At 48.5% G+C, this 15,699-nt stretch overlaps 1 protein-coding gene across 3 annotated transcripts in view; it reads left to right on the forward strand.

Moving 5' to 3' along the window:
- The window catches only part of ITGB5 (integrin subunit beta 5), a 114,678-nt gene that overhangs the window by 70,602 nt on the left and 28,377 nt on the right, over positions 1–15,699 (forward strand). For all 3 annotated transcript variants that reach the window (XR_004678241.1, XM_034999987.1, XM_034999988.1), the window contains exons 9-10: positions 3,891–4,025; positions 12,319–12,748. Coding sequence is in view for 2 of the 3 variants with exons in the window: in XM_034999987.1 (XP_034855878.1) it covers positions 3,891–4,025; positions 12,319–12,748 (565 nt within the window). In the remaining variant the exon portion in view is untranslated. The remainder of the gene's footprint in view (positions 1–3,890; positions 4,026–12,318; positions 12,749–15,699) is intronic.

Here is a 15,699-nt window from a genome sequence, read left to right on the forward strand (position 1 = left end):
AGGACCCTCATGTTTTATGTGACTGATCCTAAGTAATTTTTTACATAGCTCCAATCTACCTAGCCCTTTTTTGATATACTGATTTACCTCATTCTCATAGTTATTCACAATTAGAAAATATGTATATTTTAAATTGACTTTGTCTTAGAGTATAAATCGGTAGTAATCAAAATAGTATGGTACTGGCACAAAAATAGACACATAGATCAGTGGAACAGAAAAGAGACTCCAGAAATAAAGCCACAATAATATGGTCAATTATCTATGATAAAGTAGGCAAGAACATACAATGGAGAAAATAAAGTCTGTCTTCAATAAACGGTGCTGGGGAGACTGGACTGCTACGTGCATAAGAATGAAGTCGGAACACTTTCTAACATATGCACAAAAATAAATAAACAAACTCAAAATGGATTAAAGACCTGAATGTGAGACCTGAAACCATACAAATTCTAGAAGAGAGCACAGGCGATAAATTCCCTGACATCAGCCATAGCAACATTTTTCTAGATGTGTCTCCTAAAGCAAGGGAAAGAAAAGCAAACATAAACTGTTGGGGCTATATCAAAATAAAAAGCTTCTGCACAACAAAGGAAACCATCAACAAAACAAAAAGACAACCCACTGAATGGGAGAAGATATTTGCAAATGTATGTATCCAAATACAGGGTTAATATTCAAAATATAGAAAGAATTTATATAACTCAGGGTGCCTGGCTGGTTCAGTTGGTGGAGCATGTGACTGTTAATCTTAGGGTCATAAGTTTGAGCCCCACATTAGGTGTAGAGATTACTTAAAAAGAAAATCTTAAAAAAAAAAAATTATATAACTCAATACCAAAAAACAATCTGATTAAAAAATGGGCAGAGGACTTAAATAGACATTTTTTTAAAAAGATTTTATTTATTTTGACAGAGAGAGAGAGTACAGGCAGGGGGAGTGGCAGGCAGAGGGAGAGGGAGAAGCAGGCTTCCTGATGAGCAGGGAGCTTGATCCCAGGACCCTGGGATCATGACCCAAGCCGAAGGCAGAGGCTTAACCGTCTGAGCCACCCAGGCGCCCCAATAGACATTTTTCTGAAGAAGACATACAAATAGCCAATAGACATATGAAAAGATGCCTGACGTAACTAATCTTCAGGGAAATGCAAATCAAAGCCACAATGAGATATCACCTCACACCCGTCAGAATGGCTAAAATCAAAGTGACAAGGAATGGCAAGTGTTGGTGAGGTTGTGGAGAAAGGGGAACCCCCATGCACTGTTGGTGGGAATGCAAGCTGGTGCAGTCACTGTGGAACACAGTACAGAAGTTCCTCAAAAAAATTAAAAATAGAAATACCATATGATCCAGGTATTCCACTATTGGGTATTTACCCAAAGAAAATGAAAACACTGATTCAAAAAGATACAGGCACCCCTATGTTTATTGCAGCATTATTTACAAAAGCCAAGATATGGAAACACCCTAAGTAGACAGTGGATAAGGTAGATGTGGTGTGTATACACGATGGACTATTACGCAGTCATAAAAAAGATATTGTGCCATTTGTGACAACATGGATGAACCTAGAGGGTATTGTGCTAAGTCAAATAAGTTAGACTGAGAAACACAAATACCATATGATTCTACTCATAAGTGGTATCTTAAAAAAAGAAAAAAAGAAACAAAAAGCAGAATCAGACTTATAAATGAAGAGAACAAACTGATGGTTGCCAGGGGGGAGGAGAAAGGGGGATTGGGCAAAAAGGGTGAAAGGGAGAGAGAGATACAGCTTTTATTTTTTTTTATTTTTATTTTTTTTTTAAGATTTTATTTATTTATTTGACAGAGAGAGAGATAGCGAGAGCAGGAACACAAGCAGGGGGAGTGGGAGAGCCGAGAAGCAGGCTTCCTGCCGAGCAGGGAGCCCGATGTGGGACTCGATCCCAGGACCCTGGGATCATGACCTGAGCCGAAGGCAGACGCTTAACGACTGAGCCACCCAGGCGCCCGAGAGAGATACAGCTTTTAGTTATGGAATGAATAAGTCACAGGAATAAAAGGCACAATATAAGGAGTAAAAAAAAATGATGACCTGTCTTTCAAAAATAATTTTAAGTTTCTTCCACTAGGTCTGAACCCCTGAGCATAGCTGCCATTAAAACATCCATCCATTCATTCAACAGAGGTTTGTTTTCAATCCTAGGGAGAAATATGATAGGGCTCTGGGAACTCACAGCTCAGTGGGGAAAGGAGCTCGGTAAAGAACTGTGTTCAGCAGGAGAGTGCTGTGTATGTTGAAAGATGCTCACACAACTCTCTGCCAGTGAGGCTGACACGAGGAAGTGGATTTAAGAGAGAGAGTATTTTTAGAGTTGCAGAAGCACTTGGACAATTTGTTGCAAAGGGGGAGACTATTTTTTGCAGGGAGTATTTTCAACAAGCTATTAATTTGTTAGGAAAACTGCATATTTAACTTATTCAAGTTTAGCACTACAGGCTCAGCAAAAAAGGGAAAAAACAAAACAAAACAAAAACAAAGAAAAGAACCCCAGAAGAGCAAGAGGCAGTCCTGCCAGCCATCTGTTCATGTTCCCTGAAGTACACCTGAGAAAGGAGGGTGCGGGCCTCAAGGGTCATCCGTTGATCTTGGGGTCCATGTATCCGTGTGTCTCTTAGGGTGTGTACATCCTGCCATACTGAATGTACTTAGTGTATAAACATTTATTTTTTGTAAGATGTGGCCCCTAGACACAAGCCAGTTCATTGGGCCTGAGCCACCAAAGTACGTCCTCCTCAGAGATTTTTAGTGGCAAGTTTTTCAACTTCCAGGCGTGCTTCTGCGAAATTTGCACAAACTCCTCACAAACTAAATAGTATCCAGCACCCAGATCCAAAAACAATATTACTAACACCCAGAACCACCTATTGTGCCCTCTTCCATTGTTTATCCCTCCAAGGGTAACCATTAATTTTGCCTCCTTTTAAATTTCATATGAATAGAATCATACAGTATGTATGCTATTTGTGTCTGGCTTCTTTCAGGCAGTGTCATAAGATTCATCTATGTCATGGAATGTCATATTTCATTAATTGTTACCGTATGGTATTCTATGTGAACACACCGTAATTGTTTTGTTAAAAGTCTGCTCTACCGTTGACAGGCATTTGGGTGGTTTTGGTTTCTAGCTACTGTGGACAGTGTTGCTGTAAACGTTCTCATACATGTCTCTGGTCAGTATGCATCTCTGTTGGGTATAATCCTACAGTGAATTACTAGGTCCAAGGTTGGTCCAGGCATTAGTAGATGTTGCCTAATGGTTTTGTCAAAGCTTGTACCAATTCACACAGCAGGATGAGGGCCCCAGTTGCTCCACCCATCCTTTCCAACACTTGATATTTTTGGTCTTTTATTTTTTCTATTCTGATGGGTAACTTTGGCTTGATTTTTATTTCATTCACCATCTTGAGAACATAATTCCCATGTAAGATATTATTCTTTCAGAATGTGGTTCAAAACTCAGCGAATGTGGTCCTCATCTGATGGAGGGTGGGTGTGAGTGTGAGGATTGGCAGGGTGCATTCCAGGAGAAATGGTTTTGCTGAACTGGTTTTGAAGGTTGACAAGATGCTGGCCAGGGGAAGAGAAGAGAGAAGAGCCATTGACTAAGGGAACACTGTCCCGGGCCCATGTAAGGGGGCACGTGGCAAAATTTGAGGAACTGCATGTCCAAAGCTGAGTGGGATGAGAGGTGACACTGGAATGGCGAGCAGGGACAGAGCGTCACCCCCTGGAAGCAGATAGTTACCATATGGCAGGTGGACCCTTGTCAACCTCACTGACGGTGAACATCTCCGCTGCAACCCGTACTAAACGGTTCTGGCTTCGTCTTCTCTCTCTGCTCAGAGCATCCGGTCTAAAGTGGAGGTGTCCGTCTGGGATCAGCCTGAGGATCTTAATCTCTTCTTCACTGCTACCTGCCAGGATGGTGTGTCCTACCCTGGCCAGAGGAAGTGTGAAGGCCTGAAGATTGGGGACACGGTAAGTTCTCATCCCCAATTATACCTGTTAGCGTTGGTCATCATTCTTTGGCTTCTGGGTTTTAGGGGTTTATATTCTGTCCTCCAGCTCCATATCATGGGGGGACGCCTGCTCTGTACTGTGTCTTTGGGGTGCCAGATGGACTTGGTAGAAAGCTTCAGTCAGGAGACAGCACTCAGTGCATTGCCACGTGAGGCTTCCTCAAGTTGACATTGTGCCCTTGGCGTTTTAAAACATTATTTTCTTCATTTGACAGGCATGAAATTAGGTGGGAGAGTATGGTAGGAATCTAAGAAAACTGGCCTTCATTCCTAGTCTTCGACAGCTTGCTCTGTGCCTTGGATAATCTGACCCTCGCTTTTCCCTTCTGCAAAAGATGAAGAAAGCCATCCACTTCTGATTTGCTCTGATGGGGTGGGTAACTCCACAGCAGTGGAGGGCACTGAAGCTTTGTGTGGATTAAGTGGCTATAAATAACGATGGGGAAGAAACATTGTACGTAAAGGTGTGTGTGCTGGTGTGCCAAGCCAGGGCCTTACATGGGTGATGGAAACAGAAGACACACGGGCACAGAGGCAGGCAGAGCGGGGATGGAGAGCTGTGCACACGTCTTCCAGAGCTTCCTGCTGCTAGACACAGGCCACGGATCCTTTCCCTGTTGCGTTGACCGTTCCACTGCTCAGAATATAGAAAGGCAGTGAGAGAAAGTTCCCTTCCACACATGAAAGAATCTGACTGAAGCCAAAAAATTTATAGGGACCTTGAAAATAGATGACCGTACCTTTGGGGCATTAGACACTAATGAAGGCCAAGTGGGTATCAGCAGACTTGTACCCTGGACTCTAGGGAAACCGCTCAGAGAGACGTAGGTAGAGCTGCATGGCCGGTTGTCCCTCAGCATGGCCTTTTGGGGCTTTCCCACGTGCCATGCTCGATCCTCTCCCTCCTTCCCTGTCACGGCTGCCCTTCACCCATTTGCAACACACAGGCGTACATCCCCCCCCCCCCCCCCGTTCTAAATCTTACAGTGGCGCCTTGCCCTGACAAAGGGACAATTCAAAATATGGTATCAATGTAGAGAAGGTGAGGGACTCTAATGACTAAGTAATAAATCTTCATCTGAGACCTGTTTCTTCCAAGTTGCTTTTGTTTAAAAAAAGGGAAGGAGGGCCTAATCAAGTTGTCAGATGATACATCATTAAAAGTGAAAAATGATTATTTGTGGCATTTAACTCAGAAGGCGCCCCTAGGGTAAGGTGACATTGCCGTAACAAAAATCCTTCTATTCCCATCTTCCTAATTATATGAATCAGGTTTTTTGGAGGGTGTGCTTTAATCTAGACAAATACAAAATAGGAATAGAATCAATCCCTGTCTTATTTAGCAATAAGTAATATTTTATGTATACATGAACTCTTTGGGTGGGGAAAGCTTCATCTCCTTAAAGAGGCACTTCTGATAAAATTTTATATTTAATACTCGTCAGATTTTGCAATATGTTTATGTTATCTGGATCTGTTGTAATGATTCATCAGTCCAGATGATTTTTTGAAAACCACAAAAGCCCAGTGGTCACAGGGTTGAAAGAGACAGTTATGAAAAAATGGAAGGAGGCAGAGATCACCAGAGAAAGGGACACACAAGTGAATTCCATAGATCTGTGGGTGGAATGTCTGGTGCAGTGTGTCAGGAAAGCGAAAAGCATAAAAAGCACCCAAAAGAGGAGCTCTTTACCTGAAGAAATAGGTGCAGTGGGACAGAGGTGAGAAAGAGGATCCAGTGTACACGAGATGCCTGGGTTTCAGGAAGGTTCTTGACAATGTCTAATGGCATCCTCATGAGTAAGATAAATAGTGGGAGTCGATGATAGCACAGTTAGGCTGATTCGTAGCTAAGTAAACTTGCTTCTTAAAAGTGTTAATAATGTCAGCTGGAGGAAGACTTGAGTGAGGTTCCAAATGTTTCTCATCTGTCCATGTTCACTACTGGCTGCAGTTGAACTCACAGAAGACCTGCTTATCAAATGTGAGAAGGTCACAGAACTGGAGAACACAGTTTATCTCATAATACAGGAAAACCAAGATATAAAATAACTTTCAAAATTCAGCTGGGTTGAAATCACAGGACTGATATCCCGCATTTAGCTCAGAATATTTACAGGGTAGAGGAAATTTGGTTTGATAGTGGTTTTTAAGAAAAGGATCTGGCAGATACTGATACTCAAAAGGCTTAATGTGAATAAACAGTGTTGCTTAAAAAAAGAAAAGAAGCCAACTGAGGTTGCATTAACAGAAGTGTTTTGAAACCCCAGAGAGAATGGTCCCACTCTTCTTTGTGTGGGTCACGCTGCATCTGGAGTTCTGTGTTCAGTTCTCTCTCCTATTTTTTTTTTTTTTTCAAAGCACAGGAGACAAGCAAGTGTCATGATGAATTGTCTGGAAACCAGGAAGGTCAAAGGAACTGGTGTTTGTTGATAATAATGACATAAAGTTGGATTTCTTTTTGGATGCAAGAAACTCAGGCAATTGATGCTGCCTTAAGCAAAATTGAGAAAATCCTTTTAAGAATATTGGGGTTCCTCACAGACCCAAGAGGCAGGTGCAGTTAGCCTTAGGAAAGATAGTGAGTTAGCTCTGTGTTCCTCACCACTTCCCTACGAGCAAGGTAGTGTTATTCATGTTGACAGGTGAGAAAAGTGGAGCCAGGGCTTTCTGGCTGTGTTGCTGGTACCCTAGACCACCTTTCCCTGGCCTCTTGCTGCCTATGATTCTGTTCTCTCATGTCTGTTTCACAGGGTTCGTTTTGGAGCAAAGTATGATATCAAAGAAGGCCCCCCCCCCTCCCCCAGGGAACGTAGTTTATTGAGTGCCTTTATGCGCCTTACCTCATTCAGTGTGCACACCCCGTGGCTCAGGTGGGGAATGGGATGCTGCACTCATTGCTGCTGGGCATCCTGAGATTTGGGAGTGTCACAACCTGCCCAAGATCCCCAACTAAGTGGTGGACTTGCAACTCAGACCTCGGTCACTTGACTAGTCGTCCTTATCATGGAGGGAATAACCCGTGTACCATTTCATGGGGATTTATGATGGGCTGTACTGCATGCAGGAGGGACTTCCTCTGCTTCCTGCAGCACCTGTAAGGTAGATGTTACTTCCCCACTTGAGGTGAGAAAGACTGGGGCTCCCAGGGGGACCTGAGAAACTTGCTGGAAGTCCTGCTGCTGTTGAGCCACAAGCACCTGGAGTCCAATCTGAAACTACTGATGCCAGAGTCTGTTCTACCTCATGCACTTGGGAAGTAAAGCTTTCTAGGAAGCCCAGGTGGCATCATTATCACCTATGTACAGACACCCCTGTGTACAGATTTTTGTTTTTGCTAGAATAGCTCAGGAAAGTAGGGACATTGTCCAGAAGACAAAAAAAGATTTTATTATTTAAACAAAAAAAATTTTTTTTAAGATTTTATTTATTTATTTGAGAGGGAGTGAGAGAGATCACAGAAGGAAAGGGAGAAGCAGACTTGCTGCGGAGCAGGGAGCCTGACATGGGAATCGATCCCAGGACTCCGAGATCATGACCTAAGCTGAAGGCAGATGCTTAACTGACTGAGCCACCCAGGTGCACCCCTCCCCCCCGAAAGATTTTAAATGGCATTTTTTCACAAAAACAAAAAATCTCTGATGTGTTGGGATGATTTAATAGAGAAGCTGAAATAGAAACAGAAGAAAGGTGCTTCGTCCACACTGATCGCCCTGGACAGCTCTTCTGTACGGGTGGGCCAGCGGCCTCCCTTCAGCTCAGAGGGAAGCCTCCCGTGGTGGCTCGTTGTTCCACTGTTGTCTTGCTGTCCCATGGCCCCTGGCTCTACTGCACAGGGGGTGGAGTTCTCGTTTTCTTGGATGGAAATAGACTGGCACAGGGCAGCAACCACTTGTCACAGTGGATAAGCTGCTGCCCGCCAGGGCCATGCCAGCCACGAGAGGCAAGCTCTTGGAGGGCCCTGGAAGCACGGGGGCAGAATCAGCTGCATAATTTGCAGGACCCAGTGGAAAATCAAAATATCCCTGGGGTCCTTGTTCAAAAATACAGAATTTGAAGATGACAACAGCAGAGGATTAAACTGAGCACTGGGCCCTTCTGAATGTGGGGCCCTGGGACTACAAAGGCCCAGGCCCACGGAGCCAGCCCTGGCAGGGGAATGAGGGGGGCTCTCACTCAGCCCCCTTTTTGCTGAAGGGGAGATGCACTTATGCTTTCCCAGCTGGGGCCGGGAAGGCAAACTTCTGTCCCTTGTCCCAGACTGAGCTTTCTCTAGAGGGCTCACAGTTGGGCTTCAGCAGCCAGGCCTGCTCCTGAGTATGTGGGCTCTTCCCCCCTAACACTGGTCTCAAGGACAAATCTGGCAGAGGAAATACGCATGCGATGAGTCAGCCCCATAGAGGGTGAGGGGTACAGCTATAAAAGTTGGGCATGGTGTCCCAGCAGCCCCAAGGACAAAGGACCTGCCTCACAGAGGGGTGCTGTTTGAGCTGAGGAGCATGAGTAGAGGTTTTCCAGGCATGGAGAGGGAGGATGGGGAGGTCCCATCAGTGGGCATAGCATGTGCAGAGCAGTAGGTGAGTCTGAGCGTGTGAACAAGCTTTGCCCTTTTGCAGGTGGGAAGTAGCTGAGGAGAGTGGGTTGGGGCTTGAGGCAGGCGTGGGCCATATGGGTAGGACATAGGTGCCAAGCTAAGGTATCTGGCTGTTATTTGGCAGGTGGGTGTTTTTCTTCAGTGCCATGACTTGGGATGTCTGTGGACAATTCAGGGAATGGCAGGAGGTAGGCAGAAGGGCTCAGGGACTTACCTAGGGAAGAGGGATTAGGAAGAACAGTCAGGGTGTAACTGTCATCGGGTATCTCTGGGTCTGTCCTGTAGATGAGGACATGGCCCATGGCGGGGGTGGGGGTAGGTGGGTGCAGCCTTGGGACAGCTGGGTTCAAGTGGCAGCCAGGTGAGTCTCACCCCCTTGTAACTAAAGCTTCCTGCAGGAGCAGTAGGGGGAGAGGGGGGCAGGCAGAGGCTTTATGGTCACTTCCAACCAGAGGCCATGGTTTTGTGACTCTTCTGTGTTCTCTGGGTTAAGAGATCTCTCCAGGCAGGAAGCAGGAGAGGTGGCAGGGGGTGAAGGACAAAAGAAATACTCCTTGAATAAAACCTTCTAAGTGTCAAATCCAATGAGGTTCTCTTCTCCAGTGATTTCAGTGTTTCCCTAATTTTCCTCCTCTGGTCCCAACACCAGCCAGTGCTGACTGAGTGGGCCCGGCCACTGGGCGTTGGTTTTCTCATGAACTGACTTTGACAAATCAGTATGCAAGTGGCCAGCCGTGCAGCAAGCACTAACGCCCAGTACAAAGGACTTAGTGAGTCCCATCACGGGCTTCCCACAGCGTCCCCCTCTCTTGTCCCCTGCTTTGGGGCCCTGTAGCCTGTGCCCATGCCCAGCACTTTGTTTCAATGAGCTCCTGGTGGACTTGGCATCTGTACAGCCCCGGGTTTGGTGGGTTTGGGGTGGGGGCTGGGCAGCCCTTTTGAAAGCATGGATCAGGCCAACAGCCCTGCGGGGAAACCAGGAGCATCCCAGTGAGGCTCAAATAACAAGACTAGATGGGAGGGAGGGCTGCTATGTCCATGACCTTCCTCTGGAATCTCGGAGTGGGAGATGGAAAGTTTCCAGGAACTGGGGAGCCTTGAGTATCAGTTGAAGTCCACAGTAATCAGGAAAAAGTCTCTTTCCAGGGGCCTGACAGACTCTGGATTCTTTCCTGATCCCCCAGGGAAATGGACTCTGAAAGGAAGGTAGCAGAACAGATTTACTTGTTGTTCCTGAAGTGCTTTTTATAGCATTCCTGTGCCCAGCAGGACCTGGGAGACCAGTGGCTGAGTTAGAGCTGCTCTCTGCTTATCAGATGGCTGGCCACATGCCAGGCTGCATGGGCCTGACAGCGAGGACCTGGGTTACACCAAAGCTTTGGCTGAGGAAAGCCACCAGAACTGCCTAAAGGCCAGTCTTCCTCATTCCCCCGGCCAGCCAGCCAGTGTATGAGCCTTTCTAAATCCTGGGTCACTGGCTGCTCCCACTGATCCGGGGACTCCCCTGGCTTCTCCACTTACTCCCCAGCAAACACAGACACATTGGGAAGACTCGGGAGATTGACTTCTCTTGTTACTTTGTCCCTTGATGCAGGCAAGTTTCCCTGGGGGCAGGTTATGCTCCCAGATGGACACTCCTCAGTCTTTCAGTAACTAAATCCCTTTGGCTCTTGGCTGTTTCTTTGCCACTTATTCCGTTTCTGAGCCCCAGATGCCTTTGGGAGGCAAGGACTTTTCTTTCTTTCTTTTTTTTTTTATTCTTATGTTAATCCCCTACATTACATCATTAGTGTTAGATGTAGTGTTCCATGATTGTTTGTGCACAACACCCAGTGCTCCATGCAGAATGTGCCCTCCTCAATACCCACCACCAGGCTAACCCATCCTCCCACCCCCCTCCCCTCTAGAACCCTGTTTGTTTTTCAGAGTCCATCGTCTCCCATGGTTCGTCTACCCCTCCGATTTCCCCTGCTTCATTCTTCCCCTCCCGCTACCTTCTTCTTCTTCTTCTTCTTTTTTTTTTCTTAACATATATTGCATTATTTGTTTCAGAGGTACAGATCTGAGATTCAACAGCCTTGCACAATTCACAGCGCTTACCAGAGCACATACCCTCCCCAGTGTCTATCACCCAGTCACCCCATCCCTCCCACCCCACCCCCCACTCCAGCAACCCTCAGTTTGTTTCCTACAATTAAGAATTCCTCATCTCAGTGAGATCATATGATACATGTCTTTCTCTCTTTGACTTATTTCGCTCAACATAATACCTTCCAGTTCCATCCACGTCGTTGCAAATGGCAAGATCTCATTCCTTTTGATGGCTGGGAGGCGAGGACTTTTCATTGAACAAGTCCTACACCATTGTAACCCCGGGAAGTGGTGGCCTTGAGCAAGTCATGGCTTCTCTCCAAAGGGAGGGATGTTCACCTCTGCATTCTTGACAACCCCACGGGTAGCTTCGGTCAGGCACCCCACCCCCTTCCCGTCTGTAGGCTTCGGTCATCTCTAGCCCAAGGCAGGTGGTTTCTAACCCATTCTGAGCCTCAGAACGGCCTGAGGAGTCTCTTGAAAAATAAAGCCATTCGGCGCGCCGCAGTGAGTCAGTGGGGGGAATGGGCGCAGGCCCGGGTCCGCGTCGGGAGCGCCCCCCGTCCGGGGAGACGCGTCTCAGGGGGGCCTTTGGTCAGGGCGGGCGGCTACCTGGCTGTGGAGCTCCACGCGCCGGCCCGGCGTAGCCTGGCTGACCAGCCACACTCGGCTCCTGTCCCGTGGGAGGCCGGGAGGTGGCGGGACGGCGCTCCGCTTCCGGGGAGAACGCCGCCGAGCCGCGCCGGCCTCCGCTCGCCTCGCAGCCGTGCGGGCGGCTGACGCGTCTCTCCCGCCCTGCCGTCTGCCAGCGGGCGACCCGGGAGCAGCGCAGGAGTTAGCGACACTTCTTCACGGGCTTTGTTGAAAAAGCCTGTCCGTGTGCGGGCGCGTTTGGTCTGTGATGACGCTTGTTTACGACCACGGGCCGTGACTGGGGAAGGTGGCTGCGGCCGTGAGGGCCGGTCCGGGGAGACACGGGGGCAGAGCGAGGCTTCAGGCGTGTCTGTGGGGAGACAGACACTCCGGAAGGGGCCCGGGGCCCCTCGTCCCCTGGCCAGCAGGAGAGGAAGCCCTTCTGCAGAGGGGCCGGCAGTTGCCAGGGTGTGTGGAGCCCCGTGCTCGTCGGGGGCACGTGTAGCTCAGCGCCCGGCTCAGAGGAGGTGCCCAGTAAGCATTCACGGAATGAGTGACTTTGAAAATGGAGAGGGGAGCGGGTCGGATAAAAGTGAACCGCAGGGGAGCTAGAACCGCGTGCCCTTGAGCGCGTCCGGCTGCCTTTCTGCAGAAGCCCGTCTCCTCGTTCCGTCGGGGCCGTGAGGAGGAAGAGGTCACGTGCCTGTGGAATGTCGGCGCGCCTGAGTGCCGCGGACCTGCGCGTGCGCCGCCTCCGCCGAGAGCGCGCCCGCGCGTCTGGGCCCCCTCCTCCTCCGGCCTTCAGCCGCAGCTCTCGGTCCAGGGCCTGGGGGGCGGGGCGTGCGGTGGGGGCGGTTCCCCGGGCCGGGCCCCGGGGTGGCCAGGAGGCCCTGGCCGGCCACGCCGCAACGGCCCCTCTCTTCTTCCCGCCCAGGCGTCCTTCGAAGTGTCGGCGGAGGCCCGGAGCTGCCCGGGCAGGCCCGCGGAGCACACGTTCACGCTGCGGCCCGTGGGCTTCCGGGACAGCCTGGAGGTGGGGGTCACCTACAGCTGCCAGTGCAGCTGCAGCGCGGGGCTGGAGCCCGACAGCGCCAGGTGCAGCGGGAACGGGACTTACGTGTGCGGCCTGTGCGAGTGCAACCCCGGCCACCTGGGCACCAGGTGTGAGTGCCAGGAAGGGGAGAGTCAGAGCGGGTACCAGAACCTGTGCCGGGAAGCCGAGGGCAAGCCCCTGTGCAGCGGGCGCGGGGAGTGCAGCTGCAACCAGTGCTCCTGCTTCGAGAGCGAGTTCGGGAAGATCTACGGCGCTTTCTGCCAGTGTGACAACTTCTCCTGTGCCAGGAACAAAGGAGTCCTCTGCTCAGGTAGGCACCCCGCAAGCACGTTAGCGCTGAGCCAGGCCCGGGCACCACTAGGGCATCCGCCACCCAAAGGGTGACTTGTACTGACTAACCGCTGTCCTCCGGGGAGAAGGCGAGGGCAAGCCCTTGCGGGCCACCGGGCCTGGGGGTGGGGACCAGCGTGTTGAATACAACGGCAGAAGGACCTGCCGTGGGTCTGTGGACTCCCAGAGTCACAGGGGTGTGTGGGGGTCATCCAGGACTTCCTCGCACAGCATTCCATTCAGGTAGATGTTTAGTCTCTTCTTGATTGCCTCCTGTGGTCATCTTTGGGGGCGGTCATTCTGCCTCCCACAGACATGGTTTGGAAGTTTCTTTTGATTGAACAGAAAATTGTTTCTCAGTAATTGCCACCCACTGATTCATATTCTAGACACCCTCTTCCATGTGACAGCCTGTCAAACATCTGAAAATTTCTTTAAGTTTCTCTGTTCTCTTTCTACACTAGCCACCACGTCTCCTCCTCCTCTGAGGACTCCATCAGTTTGTTAAGGGTGCTTCTCAGAACTGAGCGTGTTATTTGTCATTCTGGAGGGCGAGGGCCCAGCCCAGAGTTCAGCTGAACATTTCTGTGATCTGGACATTCTGCTTCCATTAGCACATCCTAACAAGATACCCGCTTTCTCTTTTCTTTTCTGTTAAATGATCACATTATACTGTTGAGTCGTTCTGGAACTTCACTACCAAAAGCTGAAGTGTCTTAATTTTTCAAGTTAACTCTAGTCAAGCCAAGCTTTTGTTGTGTCCTGTTTGAGCACTTAAGTTTTCTAATCTATGCGTAAGACTTTCCATGGATTCCAGTTAAATTACAGTTGGGCACTTCCAATTCTGGGAGTTGCATTCCAATGAGATACTGTAAAATCATGTCTCAGAGGGGGCATTCCGTCTGACACCAATGCTGCCTGCAAATACAGTAAGTGGAACCATTTTAGGTAGGACTGTAGTTTCTTCTGCTGCGTATTCTGCTGTTGCTGGGATTCCTCCCTTGAGAGCGGTCTTCCAGTTGGGAAGTATTGATTTGAAAGGAAATTTGAGTATTATAAGGAAGATAAAGCAGAAACATGGGAGGCAAATCAGAGCATATAAATGACCTGTCACTGTGGGAGGAATGACCATCCCTCTTTGGAAGGAGCAAGTGCTGAGGGTGGCCCCATTGTGGGTGAGGCTTCCTGGGGCAGACCGCACAGTGAGACAAGTATGAGTGCACCCACGGGAGCAGTGGGACCAGCATGTTCACAACTGGGACTGCCCCAGAAGGTACAGGGCATGTGAATGTCATAGAGGAATGTCACGGAGTGCAGAATTAGGATTTGATATGTTGACCATGCATCAGGGGATCTGCTCTTCCTCTGGCAAAGAGATGATAGACTGGGACTCACTGGATGGTTCTATCTGAGTTAGCAGAAAAAGTACTTAGGATCAGGCAGTCCTGGGTCTAAATCCAGTAACACCACCTGATGCTTGTGTCACTTTGGGCTTAGAGCTCTTGTGAAAAATAGAGCATGTGTATACAGTACCTAGGGCACAGCCTGGCACAGAAGGAGGACTTGCCAAGCACTGGGTCCTTTCTAAGTCAATGCCACCACCTCTGATCAGTGCAGGAGGGGCTGCCACTGTAAACCACCAGGCTGTGCCTCAGAAGTTCCAGCAGGGGGGTGGGGGGTGGACTTCCCAGTCCCTTCACCAGCACTAAAAAGCTCCAAGGAGGCTGGCAGTGTCTGTAACTGGCTTTTAGCAGTGTTTTTTTCTTCTTCCAAACATATTAGCAAATAGTGTCATGAAACTGTTCCTCCCTTCCCCTCAGGAGCCAGAAACAATCCTCTGATACATCTTCATCCAGAAGACTGCTTGTGCCATATTGTGTCCATATTGCCTGGGAGCAGGGGCTTCTAAGTCCGCTGACGTGTGCAGATTCCATCCCCATAATTCATCAGCCTACTGCCTGGGTTCTCTCTCGTACGTTTGGTTTTCCTGTCTCAAAATGGCTCGCCACCCTTCGTTTCTGCATTATTTTGAAAATTGAAGAAGACATAGACGAAGGACCTGGCATCGTGCTTGGTAGGAGATAGGGCCCAGTGCGTGGTAGATGCTTCCTCTCCCTCCCTCAGATGTTAGGTTTCTCTGAATACAGCAAAGAGCCTGGCGGTGCAGGGCAGGTGGTAGATGAGGTGTGAGTGGTCTCAGTAGGGAAAACTTGTCATTTTGGAGGCAGGAATATTCTGTAATTGAGAGAATACATAGCTTTTTTGTTCAGCCACCAGAACTCACAGTTTTGAGTTAATCTTGCATTTCAGAATTCTCCCTGGCTGCTGTTTCTCTCCCTTCACTCCATACAATCCTGCAGTATTGAGAGACTCTCACATGTCCCTGGGTAGAGAGAAGGAAGATTACTGAAGCCCTGGAGACTTCCACATACACGGTACTTCAAGTCACTAACATCTCAGGATGGCTGGGGTGGGATGTCTTTTTTTTTCCCCATTTGAAAAGCCATACACATTCATTAAAGAAAATTTGAAACATTATTCCATTGAGAGATATGTGGTCAGTCCTTGCTGTCTGCCTCCTTCTTGGTGACCAGGATTAATTTGGACCATCTGGTCCATCTGGAGGAACTCCTTCCTCCCACACTGGTTCACATATCTCCCTTCCAAAACTGTGCTCGGTCAGATAGCTGGAGGATTATTCTGTTTTAGAAGAGTAGAACGAAATGAAATAAATTGTTTAATTGTGTATAATTCCGTCAGTCATACTTTAAGAGGTTACTATCTTTCCTTCCAAACTTTTTTTTCTAAGTTAGTGTGTGTGTGTGTGTGTGTGTGTGTGTGTGTGTGTACGATTTTGTGTCTTGGTTTTATCAGGTAATATTATATCCTAAGCAGCCCTTAAAGTTGAATGACTTTAATACCTCATTGATT

Source organism: Mirounga leonina, unplaced genomic scaffold (genome assembly GCF_011800145.1).
Source record: "Mirounga leonina isolate KUSES-001 unplaced genomic scaffold, KU_Mleo_1.0 Mir_115, whole genome shotgun sequence".
NCBI lineage: Eukaryota > Metazoa > Chordata > Mammalia > Carnivora > Phocidae > Mirounga > Mirounga leonina.